General features: G+C 42.0%; 1 protein-coding gene across 1 annotated transcript; it reads right to left on the bottom strand.

Annotated features, from left to right (window-relative positions):
• Nucleotides 1–5,243: 5,243 nt before the first annotated feature.
• On the bottom strand, nt 5,244–21,258 carry LOC128448332 (guanine nucleotide-binding protein subunit alpha-11). The gene is made up of 8 exons (XM_053430929.1): nt 21,083–21,258; nt 20,664–20,833; nt 17,077–17,261; nt 16,295–16,449; nt 13,828–13,956; nt 13,006–13,135; nt 12,165–12,318; nt 5,244–8,514 (listed from the first exon to the last, which is right to left on the bottom strand). The coding sequence occupies exons 2-8, from the start codon at nt 20,809–20,811 to the stop codon at nt 8,309–8,311; spliced, it is 1,107 nt and encodes a 368-aa protein (XP_053286904.1). The 5' UTR covers nt 20,812–20,833; nt 21,083–21,258; the 3' UTR covers nt 5,244–8,308.
• Between the last annotated feature and the right edge of the window lie 1,323 nt (nt 21,259–22,581).

The raw sequence follows: 22,581 nt of genomic DNA, 5'->3' as shown, positions 1-22,581 counted from the left end.
TATGAAACATCAGAAAATTGTAAAAAGAATATGAACTTGCCTGTTTCACAACGGAGGCAATCTTCAAACCCAAGTTTTTCCAAATAAAAGCTCTGTATTAAAAGAACATAATTAACATTATGCTTTCACTTAAAAAAACAAATTGCCAAACAGGAACTGCTGCACCTGTGTCTGTCTCAGACCAATATGGTGAAATAAACAAATATAAATAAAGTTTCCCTGAGAATACACAAGTCAATTCTATTAATGGTTGGTGACATTTCTTTTCCACACACAGACAGCCCGATATTTGTAGAATTAGTTGATGGTCCAAATAAAAATCTGGATCCTGAATTTAAATGTGGTTTGTCAGGGGATTGTTGGGCCTTGGCTGAAGCATTCAATCTACTAAGTGCCCTTCAAGTTCTACATAAAATAAACTGGCAGAGAAATTACAGCTTAATATCATGCATGTGTTAAGAGCACATGTCAGAGCACTTTACAGAGTTTTCAAGTATAATCCTAGATTCTGCAGCTCTCACACAGTCTCCTTCACAATCTGTTCAGACAAAGCAGGTAACTCCCCTCAGATCTCCACAATTATGAACTTTTAAACCATTTCACAGACTGAGCTGAGGCTCTAAACCAGACCAGACAATGAGTTCCCTCAGGGAGAAGAATGAGCCACAGAGACAAAGCCACTCCAGTTAGAAAAGTGCTGCGCCGCTGACCTGATGTGGATCTCATATCTCGCCAGTGTCTCTCCCTCAGGCTATACTGTATGAGTTTGTACTTTTCCATTTGATTTGGTGTCAGCGGTCAGGGGCGATAATGGGGTAAACAGCGTATAGCTCACTGAGTGTGTGGCCCAGAGAGAAAAGAAAAAGTTTTGCGGGAACTTTGCTGATATATGTTCACATAAGAGGAGAAGGCGTGTGTGTATGTGTGTTTGTTTTTGTTAGCTCTGTACAACCTTTTCCAGCATAAACACTGACCTTGTCAGGACTAGTTGACCTCATGGGGACCAAAGCCTGCTTCTAATGAGGCTCATTTCTGAGCTCCTGGATAAGGTTAGAGTCAGATGTGATGTGTGGTTCGGGTAAGGTTAGGTTTAGGCATGAATTGGTTATGGTTAAGGTTTGGGGTAGGTTTTTGGTTAGGCTGTCCACAAGGAATAGAAGTCAATATCAATCCTAATTATGATAGATGCACAAACGTGTGTCTGTGTGTGTTTGAGAGAGAGAGAGAGAGATGAGATAGCATTAAGCCCTGAGGGAACTAAGAGCGAATGATCAGCAGAGTCTTTTGTCCCTTTGATTTGTTTCCCATTAGATGAAGTGATCAGAGTGACAAAGAACAGATAAAGAAAAGGAAACTGGGAAACAAAAAGCACAATGCGACGCACAAAAGACGAAACAGCAACAGTAAAAAATGTGTCAATCACACAAAAGTACTTTAGCCATATTTAAGCTGTTAAGAGGAAGTTAGTGAAGACACTTTAATTCTTGCTCATTGACTGTATTTCTTTAATCTTTTCATTTAAAAGGTTAAACCAACTCTTTTGGTCATGACCATAGACTAGATGGACAACATAAGCATCTCGATGCCACCTGGTGCCTGGCTGCAGTCTAGGTATGCAGTATACCTCCTTGATGGTAATGCTTCAGTTCTGGATAGTGGGGGGAAGTGGATACTTGTCCTCCTTCTTTATTTACGGACTGTGGTCATGATCAGTATGGTCGATATCAGACTCAAACTCCGGAGAATGTCTGCTCAATTGGGTTGGGACTTTCTCCAGAGGTTACCTTTCACAAATAGTAGACTGTGGAAATGAACATTTTCTAACACTTACCTTAACTGCCCAGTCGACGGACGAGACAGGATGGAGTCCTGAGATAAATTAGTACACTGCATTGGTTTCAGAATAGATTTCAAGGTTTTACAAGTCAATCATGCCATGGTCTCCCTTCGGAAGACATTTGTAAATGTTTTTGATGCAAAAAACTCTGAATCAGCTTGTTAAATTCACTTCACTAAAAAAATAGTTTTCCCCCATTTGTTTTGCCTCCGTGTTAGATTGGGTCATTGTGTCCGACTCATGTGATTAGTCTGTGTTACCGTGTGAACCAAGGGGCTTTTCCTTTGTATTGTGCAGATTATTGTTGGTTTTACGTTGCCTCTTTCGGTCTCTGTGAAGCTTCACAAGGCTGTTTTGAAGTGTGATGCAAATAAAGGCTATTATTGTTTTTACGTTTTGAATAATACATTTACGTATGTCACCCGTGAATCATGCCAGTTTTTAAAATGTGTGTTCTATGTTTTTTTTTGTTTTTCATTATGAGGCAATCAGGATTTTTCCTCCTCCTCTCCATCCTCCTTCTCTTCTTATTTCTCCTCGTGCTACTTCTCCTCTGGCTAATCCTCCTCATCATCCTCCTCCTTTTTTTCTTCTTCCTCCTTCTGCTCCACTTTCTTTGTTTTCTCCTGCTCCCCCTCTTCCTCCACAGGTGTACGGTACACAGAGCTCTCTGCGACGCTGTGTAACTGAAGCATCCTCTCTTAAGACATTCATGTCTTCATGGAGCCACAATGGAGGAACCTGTTGCTACAATCCATCTTCATTTTAATTGGGAACATTTTGTGTTGCTCACATTAATAAAACAAAGCCCTGCAGCAGTTTCTCGAAAGCTCATTAACGCGGTCCAAGCTAAGTGTTGCTGAGCAGAGGACTCAGAGGAACAGAGGAGATACTTTCCCTCCTCTTCATCTTCACACCATCATTGATTCATCCTCATATGTTTACCATTATTGTCATCAGAGCCAAGATGTTAGAGGACATTTTAATTTGTATTATAACTTCATTTGGTAATTTTTTGTAATTGTATGGCGCTTGTGAAACTTACCCTGGGATGGGATGGGCATGGCTCCAAAAACTGATGGCGCAAAAACAAACAAAGGAGGATGATTTGTCGAGGAACATAAGGACAGAATACGCAGGTTCTGTTTGGAATTTTGTTGTAAAGATACAAATATCACAATTTTTCATTCAAATATATAAAAACAACTAGATCTTTGTTATTTATCGTGTTGACTTGTGCACTGACATCATCCAAAATGTTTGCAACAATGTTCCACCCAGAGAAATCCACAATTTCATTCAGCTTAATGGACGGTTCACTTTGGTCGCCTTTTTAGTTTTAATAAGCGTCTATCTGCTTTACTGTGGCTTTCCCATGATGCGGCAAAAAACTCGCTGCTAGCCAGGTAGCCAGTCTGCTGTTTTCCCTACCACTGTTTGTTTTGGTCATGATTATTCAGTTCTGCTCATTCCTTCGCCAAAGCTCTCTGAGAAAAGTGGACCCACCCACACACAAACACCAAGAAATAGTGAAGACAGCAACTCCCATGATCCCACACTGCTTCATGACATCATCAAATTAGGTTTTTTCTTATTGTTTTGATTGCAAGACCAAGTGGCAAAAAATTTATATTTGGTTCCACTCGGCCTGATCCCCTCTTTTACTCTGCTGCCTCATTTGTTTGCAATAGTTGGTAATTGTTCATTTGACCGCCACAATAAATGCATTTGAACTGAACCGACAACATCTGGTTTCATAACAAGAATATAGGTTCTGATATAGTCGGTGCTAAGTTGAGCCGTGTGTTTAGAGCAGCACACAGCGAGGTAGAGACGGCCCACAACGCGTCTCCCGCTGCGACAAATGCAGTTGTTTTGGGAAAGCGAGCGGTGATTCATGCCGGCAAACTGATTCTTTTCATGTGCTGATAAGCCCCCGTTTTTCCCTCTGACCAAATGCTGCAGTGGCTTTGTAAACCCCCATTTGCAAACCACAGTGAAGCGCCACAGTGAAAAGGGACAGGGTGGGTTCACAACAACAGCAGCATCTCACAATCTGTAGTGATTCAATCCGAACATCCCAAGTGCTCTATTTTTATATACTAATCTTGACAGGTAATTGTTGTGATTGTGGTTTGGGCGACAATCTGTGTGTGTATCTCGGTATACAGGGCTTATGTTTGATAAGTGCCCTGCAGGTGTGTATCTGCTTTTAGGAACATCGGTGGCCGGCTCTTATCAGCAACAGGCAGTCCATAGCAACACACCAGGCGCCGAGATGGGTTTTGAAAGAGCCCACCAGCTAACCTGCGCTACACATCTCAGCTCTGCCTCGGCTGCAGGGATCACACAAGCTGCTGGACCTGTGACCTGTCACTCAGCTCCGAGCAGAGCCGAGGGCATGTGCTCCGTGTTTTGCGGGAATCAAATGGGGGAGTCGGTCCCACACTGGACCTCATTCTGACAGTTTATGCAGAGGATTCAAACCAACCCTCTTCCTTATTTGTTAATTTAGGCAAGATGGACAAAGAATAATAAGACATAGAGTCCAAAAGAAACCTTGATGTAGGCTACACCCCATGAGCAAATGTAGCACATTTATTTGATGCGTCTACAACAGTGTTGAGAATATCATTGTTGAACTTGGTGAAATAGAATTCAAAAGGCAACAGAGGTTTACACACACACACTTAGGCACAGATGTACAGGCAGCTGCAAAGTACTGACTCATACACTCTAGTACTCACAGATGAACAGATGTCACAGCACATTTATACACACACATAAACACACAGACACACACACACACAAACACACACACACACACACACACACACACACACACACACACTTTAGAATATCAAGTCTTCTGGATGAGTCTCAGAGTCAACAGTGCCAAAGGATCACACTCTCACACTCCTCGGGTGCGGTGCGGTGTGTGTGTACGTGTGTGTGCATGTTCATTTGTGCGTATCACAGTGGAATTCCTCAGCGGCCATGTAAATATGTGGCGTGGATCATCACAGTCACGCTCTTAGAAAACCGTGACTGTAAACTTTGTTTTGCTTCTGCCAGTAGTTGATGGAGGAATATCACAAGTTAAACAATACTCATGAGATCGTGTCAAGCTCGAACTGCCCTGACCTGGTGAGACATTTTCTCTGCCATGACTTTGTTTGCAGGGGAGCTCTCAAGGTCCGCACCATGTGCCGTGTGTTACCAAATCCCACATGTCAGTCTGATGCAGAGCCTACAGTGTATCAATTGCAAGCTGTGGGTCACAGCGAGCGTGTGATTACAGCCTGTGAGAACATGCTCGTCCGTGTGACGAAAAGAAAACACATCGTGACGGACAGACTCTCTGGCCACATCTGCCAAGGAAGACAAACAGAAGCAAGCAGACGAGTGTGTGTACAGACGCTTGTTTTTAATGTTAGCTAGAAAAATACATATTTGCCCACGTCCTTCACCCGAATCTACAGTAAAATATTTGCTGTCACCGTATGAGAGGTCTCCCGTCGCAAAACAAAGTAGTTCACTAGCAAACACCTTCTCTAGTCACAGTTTATGTGCTGTTGGTAAACAATATTTCAAAATACAACAGTTCAAAATCAATCAAAAGTATAGTAGTCATCGGTTAATGTACAGTAAAACTCTGACATTTGTGTTTGAAGGCATCATAAAGACTCAAATATGTAGCTACCACATCTGCATACATGAAGCAGCCGTGTAGAGATCAAAACATGTTATGTACAATCAACAAAACAGCAGCCGGAACCTCGTCACAGACACATTGTGAACTGATATTAGCTTCCCATCTAGGTCAGTTAATTTACTAAATTTCAATGTCATTTTCCACTCAACACTCACTCAACACTCAGTGACGCACACAAGGGTAGAGCTCAAGCTCCGGACCAATATAGAATTCCCCTCTCCACACACTGATATAAATAGGACACACAAGGAGATCACACTGCCACCTCATATTAATATTCTTTACCCTTTCGCCAGAAGAGCAGATTTTTTTTGCCCACCGTTGTTTTCTCAGTCTCACTTTTTTTTAATTTGTGACCTTTTTAAAACCTGTCAGCCACCAAGTGTGATTAGAGCTTAAATTGATGGTATTGATTTGAATAAAGTGTCTTATTTTTCTCCTGGGCTGGCAGAAAAAATTGGCCAAAGACAGATGTAGGATGAGGCTCGACTAGGCTACATCCAAACCACTACAACGATCTTTGGCTTCGTATCAGTTTGAATCCCTGTCCACACAAATATTCTTGAAAAGGTAACATATCAGGTGACCCCTCACGTGCATGCACATGCTGGTGTAAACAGGAAGGTAAACAAGCCCTGCTGGACACAGGAAACATTGGCTGCAGAGTTGTTGAAGATATAGTTTGATAAAAAGCTCTGGACACTTTTTTTAGTTCTATTTTGGTCCCAGCCCGTTCACAGGCTTATCTTAAACGGAGTATGAATCACATTTGGTTCTGGATAGACAATGTAAAGTGAGTGAAAGAACTTTTGAGCTCAAAACTGCTTCTTGTACCAAATCATTGGTGGCTGGCCCGAAAATTGCACCAAAAAAAGGTGATTTGTCACTATGAGCAACTCAATTGTCTCATGATGCAATCCATTCTTTAAATAAAGTAACAGGCAATACAAATTTACAAAAATTTAAAATTCAATTCAACTTCATGGCGTTTTTTGGGGACCCTTTCCCTCTGTTACCATTTGAATAACTGCAGGCTGCAGCTCAGTGTCTTGAGCACCAGAGCAGGTGTGAGCCATGAACAAGTGGATCTCTCTTAACCACCAAAGCTGGAGGTTATGCACACAACCAATATTCCCTGAGGGAGGGAAACGAGGTAACACGTCAGCATGTGGAGCTGCAGCTAGTTAGCTAGCTAAACAAGGTAGGAGCTAGCATCGTAGCGACGCCCTGAAGGCAAACAGGGAAGGGAAAATCTTTTCTGCCTCCTGTACCAGTGATGATCTGCTTCACAGCACATTTTAACTCTGGCTAAGATAAGCTAATTTGTTAGTTCAAAGGTGACATTCTTTTTAAAGTAAAACCCTTATATGCGTAAAAAACTTTAAAAAAAGCTATTAAGTATATATTTTCTGGGGGATTTATTACACATCGCATCACACCTATTGTGATTCTGTCTTTTTTTCTTTGTGATCCACAGCCTGTATTTACAGGTGCAATACATATACATCCACTTTAGAGCACACAGCCTGCACTTTGCCAACATGTAACACAGGACTAAACGTAGTAAACCGTTTAACACAGAAAGAATGTGTGAACTTTTACAGTCACACTGTAAAACAAAGACTGGAGGTGAATAAAAGGAGAGTCAGTGGCAGTGGACTCAATTTAGCTATAATCAATGGGGATTTGGACAATAAACTCTGGTGGCATTAATCACAGACACAGTTCAGGATCCCAGATAGTATCCGAATGTGGATTGGGCAATGACCTCTGGCCTTCTGTGGCCCGAACAAAATGGATGTGAGCTTAAATTTCCCCAAATATCCCGTAACAGATTTTTTGCAAACATGCAATGCTCTCAGAAAGGTGTAATCTGGATGTGAGCCTACATGGGGTCCATGTGGTAAATGGTGAATATGACCCTAATAGCACAAAACTGATTTTAGCACCTTTGGTTGAAGCGCAGGAATACTATGACATACCATTGGCACAGATTTGCCAAACAGGAACCGACCACCCACGTGCCATCATCCCATGCAGTACATGCGCCTGACGCCTGTGTTCAGTGTGGGACAACTCCAGGCCTAAACAATTGAACTATGAGGGGATAAGAGCGGAGTAGTTTGGACCTTATGTATTGCCGTACACAGGACATGATGGAAGCATTTGTGTTTTTGCAGTATGTGTTGGAGTGTGTGCAAGCAGGTGCTACCCTTGATGGTAATAAAGCATTTAAAATGTGTGTGACATTGGTGGTGTGCCCACGCGTGGCCCCATCTTCTCTTGTACAACTTCTTACTCTGTTAATGGCAGCACAGCACTTCATAGCATTTCTACTCCTTCTTCAATTGTGGATTCGTTCAGTCATTGCATGACCCAAACTCTAAACTCTGAAGAAAAACAAGAACCAAAACAAACAAACAATAGAACGACAAAATCAAAATGGGCAGAAAAGCGGCTGGCTGAGGGGAAGAACTGGATCCTCTCTCCCTGATGAAATACCCCCCGGTCTTGTTGCGTCTCCCTGCCGAGTCCTCCAAGAACGTTCTCCTGTTTTCTACTTGAGAGGAAGAGGAGAGAGTGTGGCAGCGATGAGTACAATCCATTCCCTTTCTGCACCTGCTTCTTCATCGAGTTGTGAAGTGATGAGTGTGAAGAGCAGGAGGAGATATGATTGTCCGGACTTTAGAAAGAATCGTTGGGGTCCATCAGAGCCTCCACTCTTACAAGCCAACGATTATAAACGAAGTAAAAGTTCACATGATTCCATATTCCTCAAGAGATTTGAGCAGCACCGTGTCCTTGACATCGTTGAAGACCCTGCGGATGTTGTTGGTGTCGGTGGCGCAGGTGAAGTGTGGGTAAAGAGTCTTCCACTCCACCGTCTGGTCACGTTTCCTCGCCTGCTGCTCGTACATCTTACGGATGAACTTCTTTGCTTCCTCAGGGTCTTGCCTCTTACCTGTTACAGGGGTGAGAAGGAGATGAGCAACGGAAGTGGACAACAAAAAAGGCGAAGTATGAATTCAGGTCAGTTAATATTGATTGAGATGATCCCTTGCTCCAGGATTTTAATGTCTTATGTGATAGTAAATCGACAAAAAGCTTTATTAGGCCAAATTTTGGTTTAGTTCAGACCAAATCAATTAAAAACACAATAACCAACATATCGATTTATAGTGAAAATAGTAGTTAGTTGCAGCCAAAACTCAGCTTGAATAAATTGTTAGTAACAGATGGAAATAAGGAGGAGGACATTAGAATTTGTGTGTAAGTATTTAGGCTACATCAATACTACATTTTTATCTGAAAACGCATCCCCTCTGCTATGGATGCACTTTGCGTCATGCTCAAACCGCTAAAACAGAGGGGTTTCGAGAAGCTGCTGGTCCAATTGTGGTTTGAAAACTCCAGCACTGCATTTGAGTCTGGACAGGCACAAACTGAGAGGTTAGACAATTGGGTCTTTTTAGCCACCATGTAGACTAAACTAATTTGTCTGACTCTTTTCACATGGCCCCCTTCCGGAAGAAAACACCTGGCTCTTGTCTTTGCTAACAGTTTTTGTGCATTCAAATACTGTATTTTGCAATGATACACCTGCTTACATGTTTAGGACACAATGTTATTCAAGCAATTCCCAGAATACGTGATTGGTCACGTTATATGCGTTTTCAGGCATATGTCGGTGTGGACAGGGATGATAAGTGATGCCGAGCCAACTCATGTGAACAGAGATCATTTTAGTTTGAAAATGCTGTTTTTCAACTAAAATGTAGTAATAAGGATGTAGTCTAAATTAAACTTTCTATAGACGCAAAGGTAGCCTGGATGCCAGACGAACTTAGCCCCGCCCACAACATTTTGGTCGGGCAGTTCGGTCTGGAGTCGCTCCATTGGGAAAAAATTATGGGGCGTGTTTCAACTGACCAGGAAGTAAAATTCCTCTTCGCTCAATTGGATAGACCTACAACCAATCAGAGCAACGTAGTATGTGACGTATGCTAAGCAACGCATTGTGAGTTATTTACTGGGTTCACACCGGACGCTTCAGCGCAGCGCCAAGCCTTAAATAACAGCTGGCTCCCATCCACTCCCATGTTAAAACTTTGTGCCGGTCACACCGGAGGCTGAAGCACCGCGAGGCAGCCTTGGCGCAGCGCGGTGCTTCAGCCTCCGGTGTGACCGGCACAAAGCCGTGCAGCGATCTACTGGATCAACGGGTGATATTATTAGCGCTGCCCGGCGGTTCAGCGTCGCTTCAGTGTCCGTTGTGAACAGCCAAGCGCCGGGGCGATAGGGATTAGCGCGGTGCTCTGGCGTCGCCTCCACGTTCTGTGTTCCTCTTTCAAAATGAATGCGCTGTCGATGTCTTCTAAAACAGACTCAATGGCAGCATCTACACATCTCAGCTCGCCAGCGGCAGGCATGTTTGTTGAAAACGAATTCAACCCAAGGGCACTTTGGTGACGTGGTTGATTACGTTACCGTTGATCATCTGTCAATCATCGTATAAAGCCCGCCCTGACAATCTGATTGGCCCGGTCGGGCCATAATTTTTTCCCAATGGAGCGACTCCAGACCGAACTGCCCGACCAAATTGTTGTGGGCGGGGTAAGTTCGTCTGGCATCCAGGCTAACGCAAAGGCTTAATATCTGTAAAATTCTGTCAACATTCAAAAATGTTGTGCATCTCCTACTACAAATAATGTCACATGAAACAAACATCCTGGACAAACAGTCTTATCAAATCTAAAGAGAGGCAACTCCCTCTGTGATGATACCAGGGTGTTGTGATGATGTTAAAGCTTATTAGCTTATTAAAAAATTATTGTTAATTGCAGTCTAAAATCTTGCAGTTTTAAAGAAGGTTCCAGGATCCAGCCCTGATATGGATCCCCAACAAAATGTCATAGTTTTTTTTTGTTAAGCTGCTAACTATCAGACAAACAAACAAACACAGATAAAACTGATAGATTTGTGTTAACAGACTAATAATTGAATTGACAAATCAGTTTAGTGCTCCGGTCCAAATCTCCACATCTCTCACTAATTAACATCAGGAGCATTCAAGTGAAGCTACAGCAGCAGTGAGAGGGGCCACACTGTCTCCACACAGGGACATGGCGACATTACCGACAAATAGCAGCCAGTGGTTGGAGCTGCTCAGAGCTGGTGTTAAGGTTAAATTGACATCATGGAGCTTGACCCTGTGTGAGTCATTATTTTAAGCGACACACACACACACGCAAACACACACACACACACACACACACACACACACACAGACACACACAGACACACACACACACACTAATATTCACTTGCAGTCCCTCCTTGCACACACGTATTCACACATGTGCACCTGGGGGTTGGGGGGGGGGGGGGCTGCAGGGATTGCAGGAAGCACAGTATCTGTCCGTAGTTGCCATGGGTAACAGAAGGAGAGAGGACGGAGGTGGGGTGGGGGGGGTGGGGGGGGGCTGTCAGGGTGCAGCCTTTCACACCACGGAGGCTACAGGCTGCAGCCGCATCATTAAGCACACTGAGTACCTGGAAGTGACTCATTTGTGTGCATGTGTGTGTACAGTTGTGCATTCATGTACTGTATGTGTGTAGACTCACAAGAAAGAGGGAGGAAAGAAAGAAAGAATAAAAGACTCAAACAATAATAAAAAAAAACAATGATTGCTAAATTTCACTTTGCAAATTAACTTTTTGAAATGATACATTATTTTGCATCGGATGCAGTAGGAGGTGAGGAGATAGCTGCATGCTAAGAGCAATCTGGCCGGAGAAAACATCCTCACAACCCTTGTTTTGTCAGACAACCACAGGAGCTGCAGTCGTACTTGATAACGGTGGTGAAATCTGCTGTTGACCTGTCTCTGCACTCAGGCTTTTCCTCCAACACGGTTAAATTATAGACTGTATATAAAGATGGACGATGCAACTCCACTTCGTCCCTTTGTACAAATTTTTTTTATATTTCGAGTCTGCACAGTAGTGATTGAGATGTGAAGTGAACAGGCTCGACCAATCACGAGTCAGCATCAGGTGTCAATCATGACACCTGATGTTTCACCTCAAAAAACAAACTTGCCCGAAAGACGAACAATTGAACAAACACCAGCACGATAACAACTAATGAATAAGACATCATTAAGAAAATTTTACTTTGAAATGTACTTTGATTTTTATAGTTTGGTCCATGTTTCATAATCTAAGACAGGGAAGATGTGGGATTTATTAACTATACTGCAGCCAACCACAAGGGGGCGATCAAGAGTCTTTGCCTTCATGTCAGTGTTCACACCTGTATTTGAGCCAAGTTACAAAACGCCTCAGGTCTTGGAACCCTAACTAAAGTAAAGTGTCTAAAATTGTGCTGGAAGAAAAGCTAACAGACAACAAAAGATACTGGAATTCATCCAGTGAAGGTCATGAACGTGTAGCAGATTTCCACCCATGAGTTGTTTGTCAAAAATCCAAATATTTCAAATCTAAAACACTTGTCGGACTTCTGAGCCATGAACCAATTAGTTCAACCACTAAACTAGTTTATCCAACAAGTCCTACTACTTAACCTCACTATATAGGAAACAAGCTTACCTGTGAAGCTGGGGAAGTATTTCTGCAGATCGGAGGTCTGGATTTTGTCAGCCAGGATGTCAGTCTTGTTGAGGAAGAGGATAATGGAGGTTTTGAGGAACCAGGGGGAATGGATGGTGGTGTAGAAAAGAGCCAGACTCTCTTCCATTCGGTTCTGAGGCACAGAGAGGGAGATATTTCACTGTGTCATTACACTTTGACATTGTGCTCATTGTTGGGGGGAGATTTTATTGTATTTGAAGTGTTTGAGACTTTGACATGGAGTTCAACTTGTTCTCTGTGATGCCTGGGTGGATTCAGATGACTGAGGTTGACGCACAGAGAGGAAGCGGTCCTTTCAAAGAAAAGGGGGGGGGGGGGGGGTATGGGGGGGGGGTGAGGTCTAGAGCGTGCGGGCCACAGTGGAGGTTAATGAATGTGTTAGCAAACTTAAAAGTGGCTGGGAGAGATAAAGGGCTTAGTGACAGGATGGGAGGGAGGAAGTGGACAGAAGGCGACAGGGAGGGGGGGGGGGGGGGGGAGCGAGGAGAGGTTTTCTTGTACAAGGGTGAGACCTGGTGGTGGAAAGATGAAATGACTGCAGTTGGATTTACAGATGGATGGATGGATTGACAATGCTGCACCAAGTCAATTTTGAAAGACAGACTTTTTGTTAGTTGAGTATTGTAAATTATGGTATTGGTGAATAGGTAATGGGTTTAGTTATGTCGCTAGGTAGTGTGGTTTATTTATGTAGATGGGTAGGTAGGTAGGTAGGTAGATAGTTTGCTCACATTCTGCAGTGTTGGACTGACAGAGGAACACAGACAAAAAGCCCCCCCACACACAAACAGGATCTTACTATGTCCTCTCTCTCCTCGAGGACCTGGTCATACTCGCTGAGGGAGGCCAGGAAGATGAGGGAGATGACATTTTCAAAGCAGTGTATCCACTTCCGACGCTCTGACTTCTGACCGCCCACGTCCACAATCCTGTCAGGGACCACAGCAGAGGAATATATAGGTGTCAGAGTATGAAGCATTTTGTAAAGACTTTACGAGTCATCATATATATTTTTATATAGATAGTTGACATGTGGGCTCCCCGAAAAAGAAAAGTCACCTTTCCTAGTAGCCACCTTGTGGCTGGCTGTAGTATAGCTCATAAACCCTGCCTCCTCAAGTTATTTTTGATGTTATAAAAAAGGTATGAAAATGTCATGGCAGAGATTGGCAGAGACAGTTTATCTATGGGACCTTGGTCCATGGCTCCATCCCCCAAGCGCCTCTGCAGGATACTTAAGTTCTGTATAGTGGGAGGATGTGGATCTCTCATTATTTACAGCCTATGTTAAGAAATCAAGCAAAATGCCTTCATCAGTTTATCTGGTTTTATTCTGAGCTCTGTCTCATGATTAAAGAAAAGGTGTTATTTCCTTGGGGAACTGTTTCCCTTGTGCTGTAAGTGAACTTTGATCTTCTTAGCTGTCAAAGATCCTGCTAATCTCCGAGAGAAACGACACCAATACAAGGTCAAAGAGAAAACACGCAGAGCGCCACCTCACTTCCCGGGAGGAGTTCTGTACAGAGGTGATGAGTAATGTGATCCTACAAAGAGGCGAGCGAGTCAGAGTCAAGAGTGTGGTTTGTTTCTGTAAGAGACTGGTGATCTGAGGATTGGCCACCTTAGCGTGACGGGCTTGATGGTGAAGGAATAGTCGTGGATGCCTGTGGTGGGGAATCGAACTCGCAGCACGTCCTGTTCTGTGGGGATGTAGTCTTGGACGGCAATACGATCCAGATTACTCATGTAGCTGAAAGAGAGGGAGGTGGGAAAGAAAAAAAAGATAGTGTTAGTGACACTAGATGAGTAAAACAAACTGTCTGTGTTTATGTCACATCCAGCCTGGTCCATGGGCAACAAACTGAAGTGAGATGAAGAACGGTGATGATGATAGAAGTAAATCAGTGATGTGGAGGTGGCTCAGTGAGCTCTCCAGGTGAACCAGGGAGAGGGGACTGGCAGACCTGAGACTAGTTGGCCAATCAACTCTCCCTGGATTCAGAAGGCAGCAGCTGAGCTGCCAGAGAGAGAGAGAGCGAGACACCCACAGGAAGAGGAACACGGACACACATGGTGAGAGACACTGAGGGACAGAGCTGTGAATCCAAGGCGCCAGCAGAAAGTGCAGAGATTCATGTTTGGTCTGGACTTTATGTTTCCTGAGTGGACACTGTGCACATGTCGATACCACCGGGGTCTCCCCACAGCAACCAGAGACAACCATTCACTTTTCAGCATTTATTTCTTCCTGAACACACGTGATGAAACATAAAGACCAAACCAGACATACATCTATGCACCTGGAGGTGCTCACTGAGCCATCTCCACAAGTGATTAAAAACACAAGGAGGGAGTGGGGTGAGTCCATATCAGCCTGTGTACAGAATACAGCTTTATGGCTTGTGTTGATACAAGCTGTCATTAGTTCATGTTGACTGGATGTCTCTTATCAAGCTCACACCACAATGATTGAGCTGCTGGGTAAACACAGAGCAGCAGTGGAAAAGAGAGATCACAGAAGAGGAAGGTTGAGCCCAGGCTTTGTTCCCTGATACCTCCGACACTCACACCTACTCTGTGTTTTTATCTTTTCATGCCAATTCAAAAGATGTTGACTCTGTGGTGCTTACTGACAATATTGTTGTCTCACAGTTCATTTTTTTTCTATTTCCCTTAAAAAGACTCTTATACGTCAACTGCAGTTTTCAACACGGCAGAGAAATGATCAATTGCTGTGACGTCTGTGAAGAGTTAGCCCCCTCTTGTGGTCTGAGTACAGTATAATAGGTGTTAAATACAACACAAATGCACCAAGTATGTGTATCGAAAAATATTGAAACAGATAAAAAAGAAAATAATAATCTATTTTGAATATTTTCATTGAAACCGTATTGCATTCTATAAATATATATTGTGTATATTTTTCATATTTTTTGTTCTTTATATTTTGTACAGTTTTTTTGTGTTCTTTATCTTTTATGTTGCTGCTACAGCACAGGCATGTCTGTCTGTTAACTACCTATTGTTTGGTCAGTAAAATGCCTCAAAACATTCTCTCAGAGCATTTGTTTTATCCCATCATGAATCCAAAGACGTTCATCATTTTCTTATGATCATTGGATTTTAAAAAACGACTGATTTATCAATAAATTAGTTTGTTTTCAAACACTCAAAACATGCAGGATGAGACGCAGTGTGAGGAGCACAGGCTTAAAACAACTCATCTGAGTCTCTTTGTTGTGCTTCCACTTGTGAGTTATGGTGCAAAGGTCACATGCGGTAACGATGCAGCATTATGTCGCTACATGTTCTCTTGAAATTCAATGGCAGGAAAAAAATGATGTTATTAATACGTGTGTATAGTTTTTATGAAATGCAACGTTTTTTTCCCAAGGTTGCTTCCTTTCTTTACCATGGCTATTTAAGTATTGTGCTGAGTCGTTTTTTGGTTTATAATAGTTTTCTATTCAAGAAGATTGACACATGTTGTTATGCCTTGTGCTATTTAGCCATACTTTGTTTTACAGTAAAGATTCATGAAAAATCATTAAATAAAGAGGTTCAACTCTGGTTGATACAAAACCTGTTCCCACTCATTATGCATTTGGCACACATTCATTCATTTTTTTTATTTAATTTGTTTGCTCTTTTGATCATTTCTTTTTGTTTTTGATCCAGTTAAATTATATTTATATAAACGCGCTAAAAAATACTGGATCATGGTAAATGGTCCAGTTGTTTTTGTGAAAAATTTGATCCAACTAAGAAAATACAGTATGTATACCATATTGTCCTTGCACAACTATTTGTCCTTGCCTCTAAAGTAAGAAGTAAATAAATACAAAGTTTGATTTGTGTTTTTTGATACAGTATATTAAGACATTCACAGGTGTGTTTTCTTCTATTTCCACAGGCATTGTGCTGTGATGTCTCGCTGATATTGTCTCCTGACCATCATAGGTTCCTGTATAGTGATACAATCTTTGGCAACTGGCTCTGACAATGCTTCACCGTGTGACACTCTCAAATTCCCAGCCCTGGCTCAGGGTGTGGTGCAGTGTCGACAGCAGCTCACTGACAGTACTCACTACTCTGTGGAGTCCAGGAGTTGGTACTCGCAGCGCCGCCTGTAACAGACACGGATGCCCGGGTCGGCCCAGAGGCGGCGGATCGCCTCCACGTAGCCCCGCTCCAGCTGGGTGATATGCACTGTGTTTACGTCCTGCAGCCACTTGGCGACCATCTGAAAGACGGCGAGAGAAGACGTCAGCACATACTGATTTGTGTGTCGCCTTTAACACAACTCTCAACTCTCTGAACTCCTGAGTGCATCCTGTTACGTTGGCCCTGAGGAGATCACCACAGTAAGAAAACACGAAGAAATAAAAAATATAAGGTTCCTGCTACCTGTTGACAAGGACGTACGTGTGTGCCGTACCAGGAAAACAACAAAGGAATGTGAAAGCAGTATGTCCTTCCTGTTAAAAAGACGGATAGTGCGTTCATCCAATCAGCAGCGATCCTTCCCGACAGCCATTTTCCACTGGAAGTTAATCTCGTTGTGTTTTTTTATTTAGTTGTGCCGTTTCCTGTGTGTTAGGTTTTTCCCATTCGTCGTTGTGATTTGCAACACAGGGCCACAGACATTTTGTGTGTAATTAGTCCCTCTTTATTTGCTGTGCTCCACTGTTCATTTGATGGGTTCATGGTTATGCTTCTATTTGTAAACTACAACCTGCTGAGTGTGCAAATAGATGTGTGTGAGTTAGTGAGTGTTATCCTGTTTGGTGTCTCTTGTTTAATGCGGGCACTAAACATTTTTTGCCTTATATGACGTCTGCTTTTTTAACACCCGGTGATGTGAGTCTACCTCGTTCTCTGGGTTTGAGTAGGGGATCCTGAGTGTGGTCATGGCGCCAGTCATGGCCTTGATGGCCAAGAAGATGTTCTGGAAGATACATTTAGCAAAGGTTTTCCTCTCCTCTTCTGAGAAGCCTCGCCCGTGGATGATCCTCATTTGTCGGATGAAGGTGGTCTTTCCACTCTCGCCAGTTCCTGCACAAACAAAAGATGAAATTACCAAAAACACATATTAGGGTTACGATTCTACAGATGTTAGCAGAAAGGCTAACTCGGTTTGCGTCCACATTGATCGGGGCCATTGTAGTTGTATGTCTGTAAGTTTTCTTTTACAGGTTCTACAGCTTCATCCCTCGATCTGAAGACGTGGAGAATAGGTGAAGTGAAAACTTGATGTGCGTGTGTGTGTGTCTTGCTACCTTGGACCCTGTCTGAATCAGTGATTTACTGATAGTGACACTGAAGCTCCAGGCTGTCTGGTAGTAGACTGCAAGAGCGCTTGGCAGTTCGCAGCACTTAAGATTCCACTTTTTATGTGTATAAATAATATAATATTCGAGCTTTAACTTTCTTCTAAAAATGTATCTGAAATATCATTAACTAATGGAAACATCTCCTCTAACGCCCAACAGTCAAATTAATTCAATCGAGCTTCACCAAATTCCACAAGCTCACAGGGAGCAGTCCCCTCGACATGCTTGGTTATTGCACATTGTTTGAGAAGGTGAAAAAAATCCTGAAACTTGAAATCTGCTTCAAACAATATTGCTCTGCGAACAATGGATCAAAAATGGTGTAGCTGAGAGTGACTAGTACAGATAATAACCAACTCTTACTCAACTCTCTACAAACAATTTTTGCATCTTTCAGCTCACCTATTTGGTTTTATGTTCTGCAACATTCATATTTTCTCCCCACGCTCTAATCAACCCTGTTTTCAGCATGAAAGCTCTGGTGAACAGTTTGAAACTGTCTAGGACTAAACAGCAGACAAACAAAGTAAGTGATACCCTGTGATCACAGCAAAGCATTTAACAGACAAGTAGACATAAAACCGAGCTAAAAGAAGAGTGAATATTGGACTCAAAGGGATAGTCAACCAGACAATTCACTTATTTCTGGGTGAACTATCCCTTTAAATCTTCAGTGTGTGGGATTTAGTTGCATATGGCAACTTACAAATACCCCTTGCCTGACCCTTCCCTTTTAAGTGTGTATGAGAAATTATATTTAAAATGTGATAGGCCCTCTCTAGAGCCAGAGGTGGTTTGTCCTTTCCGGGCTACTGTAGAACATGGTGGTGCTACGTGGCAGAGGGAAGAGGAGCTGCTCATGACTTAAATATAAAAGGCTAATTCTAAGGTAACAAAAACACGACTATTAGTTTAAGGTTACTGAAAACACCATTTTGAATTTTGTAATTGAGCCAACTGTACCTTTAATGTTTACAGCACGTCCTGCTTCCACTGAGAGCAAGAATTCAATCATGCTGCTTTTCAGTAGCAACAAAGAATTTCTCATTTTAAGGTAATGAAGAGAGACCACTTTATGATATCAATGATAGTTGATAAGACTAATGAGTCCCCACCAGTGGTATTAGTCCTGTCTGCAAAAGTCCTACAAACAGCAGACTGTTAAATGGATGGATATGCTATGAGAACGTATTGCACCTCGTCTATAGGGTTAGATCTAGCACTGATTTCTTTTTTTTCAAAATACATACATAATCAACACTGCCAATAAATTGAATCTATAATCAACAAAAAGAGATATGTGGTGATTAAAATCAAGTCACCAAAAGTTGAATTTCAACAAGGCAATCTTTCTATTTATGTAATAAAGTGGTGCTGAGCTCTAAAAGATCAAAACTGGAAAAAGAAATCCAGCAAACAACATAAGAGGAACAAGGTGACTGACAAATACTGTTGAACCAGAAGTTTAACTAATTCGAGCCTGACCAATAGGGAGAAATAAGGATGAATAAATGTCGTTTTCAAACCCTTATGACAAAGAAAGGTTAATTGGGGCTTAATATTTGTAAAATGTAAAAGTATATTCACATTTTCACATCTTTGTTTATTCTGTCAAATAAAAGCTTTCATATCAGCACATATCGGTAAATATAAACCCTTATACTGATTACAGACTACACACAGAAACATCAGAATGCAGAACCTATGACCTCTTGTGATTGGTTGTTCAAGAGGACTGAATATGAATAATTTATTCATTCATTCTGTCGAAGAAATCTTCTAAAGTTTTCAGTAATTTATTAACACTGCTTTTAATCCTTGCACAAAACTGGATAAAACAATTTTTGTAAAAGTTTATTAATAGTTCTTGTCCCAGCGCAAACAAGTGTTTTCAGTATTTCTATGCAATTAGAAATAATATATATATAAAGCAATAATAAAAAGCAGCAAATCTTTGCGACTGAGATGCTGAACTTTGCTAAAGTTCTGCTGTTATTATGCAAAATGCCTAAAAACAATCAATCTGTAAACTAGTTGGATAAACAAGTGGCAAAAATGCTTTCTTACTTCAACTAATAATCTGCTATAATAACCTGCAATTATTATCCTGACCTCATTAAAGCCTCAAAGCAAAACTGCACAGCTGCTGCCTGTCAGGTGGGAAGTCAATAAAGGTTCAGTGTGCAGAATCTAGTGGTGAAGTTGCATGTTGCAGCTGGTAACCTTTCACCTCAGCCTCTCATTCCGAACACGAAAGAGAACCTGTGGCAGCCGTCAGTTGTCATAAAAACTCAAAAGGTGTTTAGTTTGTCCAGTCTGGGCTACAGTAAAAAACATGGTGGCGTCCATAGTAAGGACCCGCTCCCGATTTGTAAATATAATTGTAAATTATAAGTTGTAATTGTAAAGTAAAGAAAACCACAATTAGTACAACTGAGAGGAAACAGAGAAGTGAAAACGTTACTAGGATTATTTTATTTTCAGGTTCTGCCAATAGATCCCTTTCACCTACACCTTACACACTGGACCCACTTAAAGCGGCTGTAAACTCGGCCCTCAGGATCCTGGGCGGTGCATCTCCACATTCCCTGTGGTTTTTCAGGTATAACCAATCTCAGTCTGGACCATTCTTTAAATACTCAGATGGTGACACATGCTTTACAATGCTTTCTCACTCGGCTGCAGGCGATCAAACAGGCCGAGCAGTTTTCATTTGCATGCAGGGTGTTCCTCACAGTGACATCCAAAGTCAATTATATTTCTTTCATTTGTATAATTAGTGCCGTTTGTTGAGCCTTTTCCAGAATAAACGCTGACTTTGTCAGGACCAGTAGAGCTAATGGGAACCAAAGCCTGGTCCTTATGAGCCTAAACTTCCTTTCTGATGGTTAAGGTTAAATGTGACTTGTGGTTGGGTTAGGGTTTGGCTTTGGCATGAATGAATTGGTTATGGCTGTCCACAATGAAAAGAAGTCAATAAGTAGGATAAAGAGGATAGCTGCGTGTGTGTTTGTGTGTGTGTGTGTGTGTGTGTGTGTGTGTGTGTGTGTGTGTGTGTGTGTGTGTATGTGTGTGTGTATGTGTCTGTGTGTTTGTCTGTGTTTGCGTGAGTGCAGTCACTGACCCAGCAGGAGGACTTTAACTTCCTTCATCTCCTTCTTCTTCTGCTGCTTGAGGATCCTCTGGATCTCTTTGTGCACAGCCATGGACTTCTTCTCCTCCTCGCTCATGAGGCACACACAGGTGCGCTGGCACCACTGCCAGCAGGCCATGGCCACAGCCACCGACACCAAACTGTTAATGAATACTCAGCTGTAATGAGCCGATAAGGACTGACAATAAAATCAAGCTGCCGTGTAGGATCCAGTCCTGGTCAATGGTTTTTATTCTAGCAGAGTTTCTCTGAAGCTGTGACCACAATCACTGTCAACAGGTCAGAGCTGAACTTTGGTAACTTTACAATATTCACTTGGAAAACCGCTCAGGCTGCTGAGCCGGTGTGAACGTGTTGGAGCTACAGACAGAAATCCTCCAGCTTCTTACCTCCTGTCAGTCCGTCACTCTCCCCGATTACGCGCAGCTCCGCGCTCCATTTCTCACCGCGTCTCCTGTCCACACACACCGTGGCTGAAGCGCAGCTTTCCAGTTTCCAGCGGCAGTCGGCTCGGGAAAGTCCGCCGCGCCTACAGAGGAATGCGCAGCCTCGGTGGTGCGCGGCAGACTCACCGTACCTGGAATGCGCTCAGGGCAACGGAGCGGCAGCAGGAGCGGCAAGTTACCGCAGCAGCGCCGGAAGTGGGGCGTCGCGCGTATGAAATAAGAGCATGCCCAAAGAAGTGAAGTAAATCGATGGATTTTACTTGTTTAAACATGTTTAAATATGTTGTATAAAACACGTGGCATTGTTTACAATCTTTCATTTCCACATGGGGTGACCACTAACAACTTATACCTATACAATGGAAGTGCAATATTTGTATTATAATGTGCAATATTTAAAAATAGTTAAAAATCATGGGCAATATTTCAATATCATGTCAAATCAGATATTACTCACTCCTTCTTTCATTACTACTTAGTGCCACTTTTGTTTAGCTTCAGTTTCACTGTCTCATGTTACTTGTTTATTTTATTCTTATTTATATTGTTATCTCCTTAAAGCACTAGTAAACATATATATTATTTCATTTACAACACACTATTTTATTATTATTGTTATTATTATTATTATTATTTTGTTTATTTACTATGTATAAGTTTATATTACTTCCATGATACTTGTCTCCTACTTTACCTAACTATGTTGGTGCCACTTCATGCAATTACATACTTTACTACTGTCACTATTTCAATTTGAAATAATGTGTTGTTTACTTCAGTACATTTATCTAACAAATACTGTGTGATCAAAATGTACATAGAACTTTGAATATTTTTGAGGAATTCATTTACCTTTTCAGAGATGACATTTAGACTGTGCTAATTTTACTATCTTTCTCAATTTAGACATGTACATGACATATACATGCAATTTACTACACGGTATTATCATGTTGTTTTTATCAACAAATGGCATCCTCATATCAACACAATCAATCAATAAATGAATCTAGTTTGTATTTCTATAGCCCATATTCACAAATCACAATTTGTCTCATCGGGGTTAATGCATTGTGACATCATCTGCCCTCAACCCTCAACAAGAGTTGAAGGAAAACTACAGAAAAAGTTATGAACAGGGTGTAAAAAAAACAACGATCAACAGCCACCACGATCAGGATCCACCACCATGTATTTCAGCTACTCGTGAATCGTTTGCAAATGTGTTTGAGTCTTTTGGATCAAACCGAAAAAAAGTCAATCTTTTAAACCTGTTGTTATTGTGACATAATCATCTTGTGATAAAAGATGCAATATGCTTTACAAGATGATTCCAAACCGTTTAGGGCTGCACTTGTTTTCTGAACCATATGATTCATTGTTGATACTGACCACTCCTCAGGTGCATTGTTCCAAAGTAAATAAGTGGTTCATGAGTCATG

The sequence above is a fragment of the Pleuronectes platessa genome, chromosome 9 (genome assembly GCF_947347685.1).
Source record: "Pleuronectes platessa chromosome 9, fPlePla1.1, whole genome shotgun sequence".
Lineage (NCBI taxonomy): Eukaryota > Metazoa > Chordata > Actinopteri > Pleuronectiformes > Pleuronectidae > Pleuronectes > Pleuronectes platessa.
Note: the sequence above shows the minus strand (reverse complement) of the source record. Positions and strands in the feature narration are given on the sequence as shown.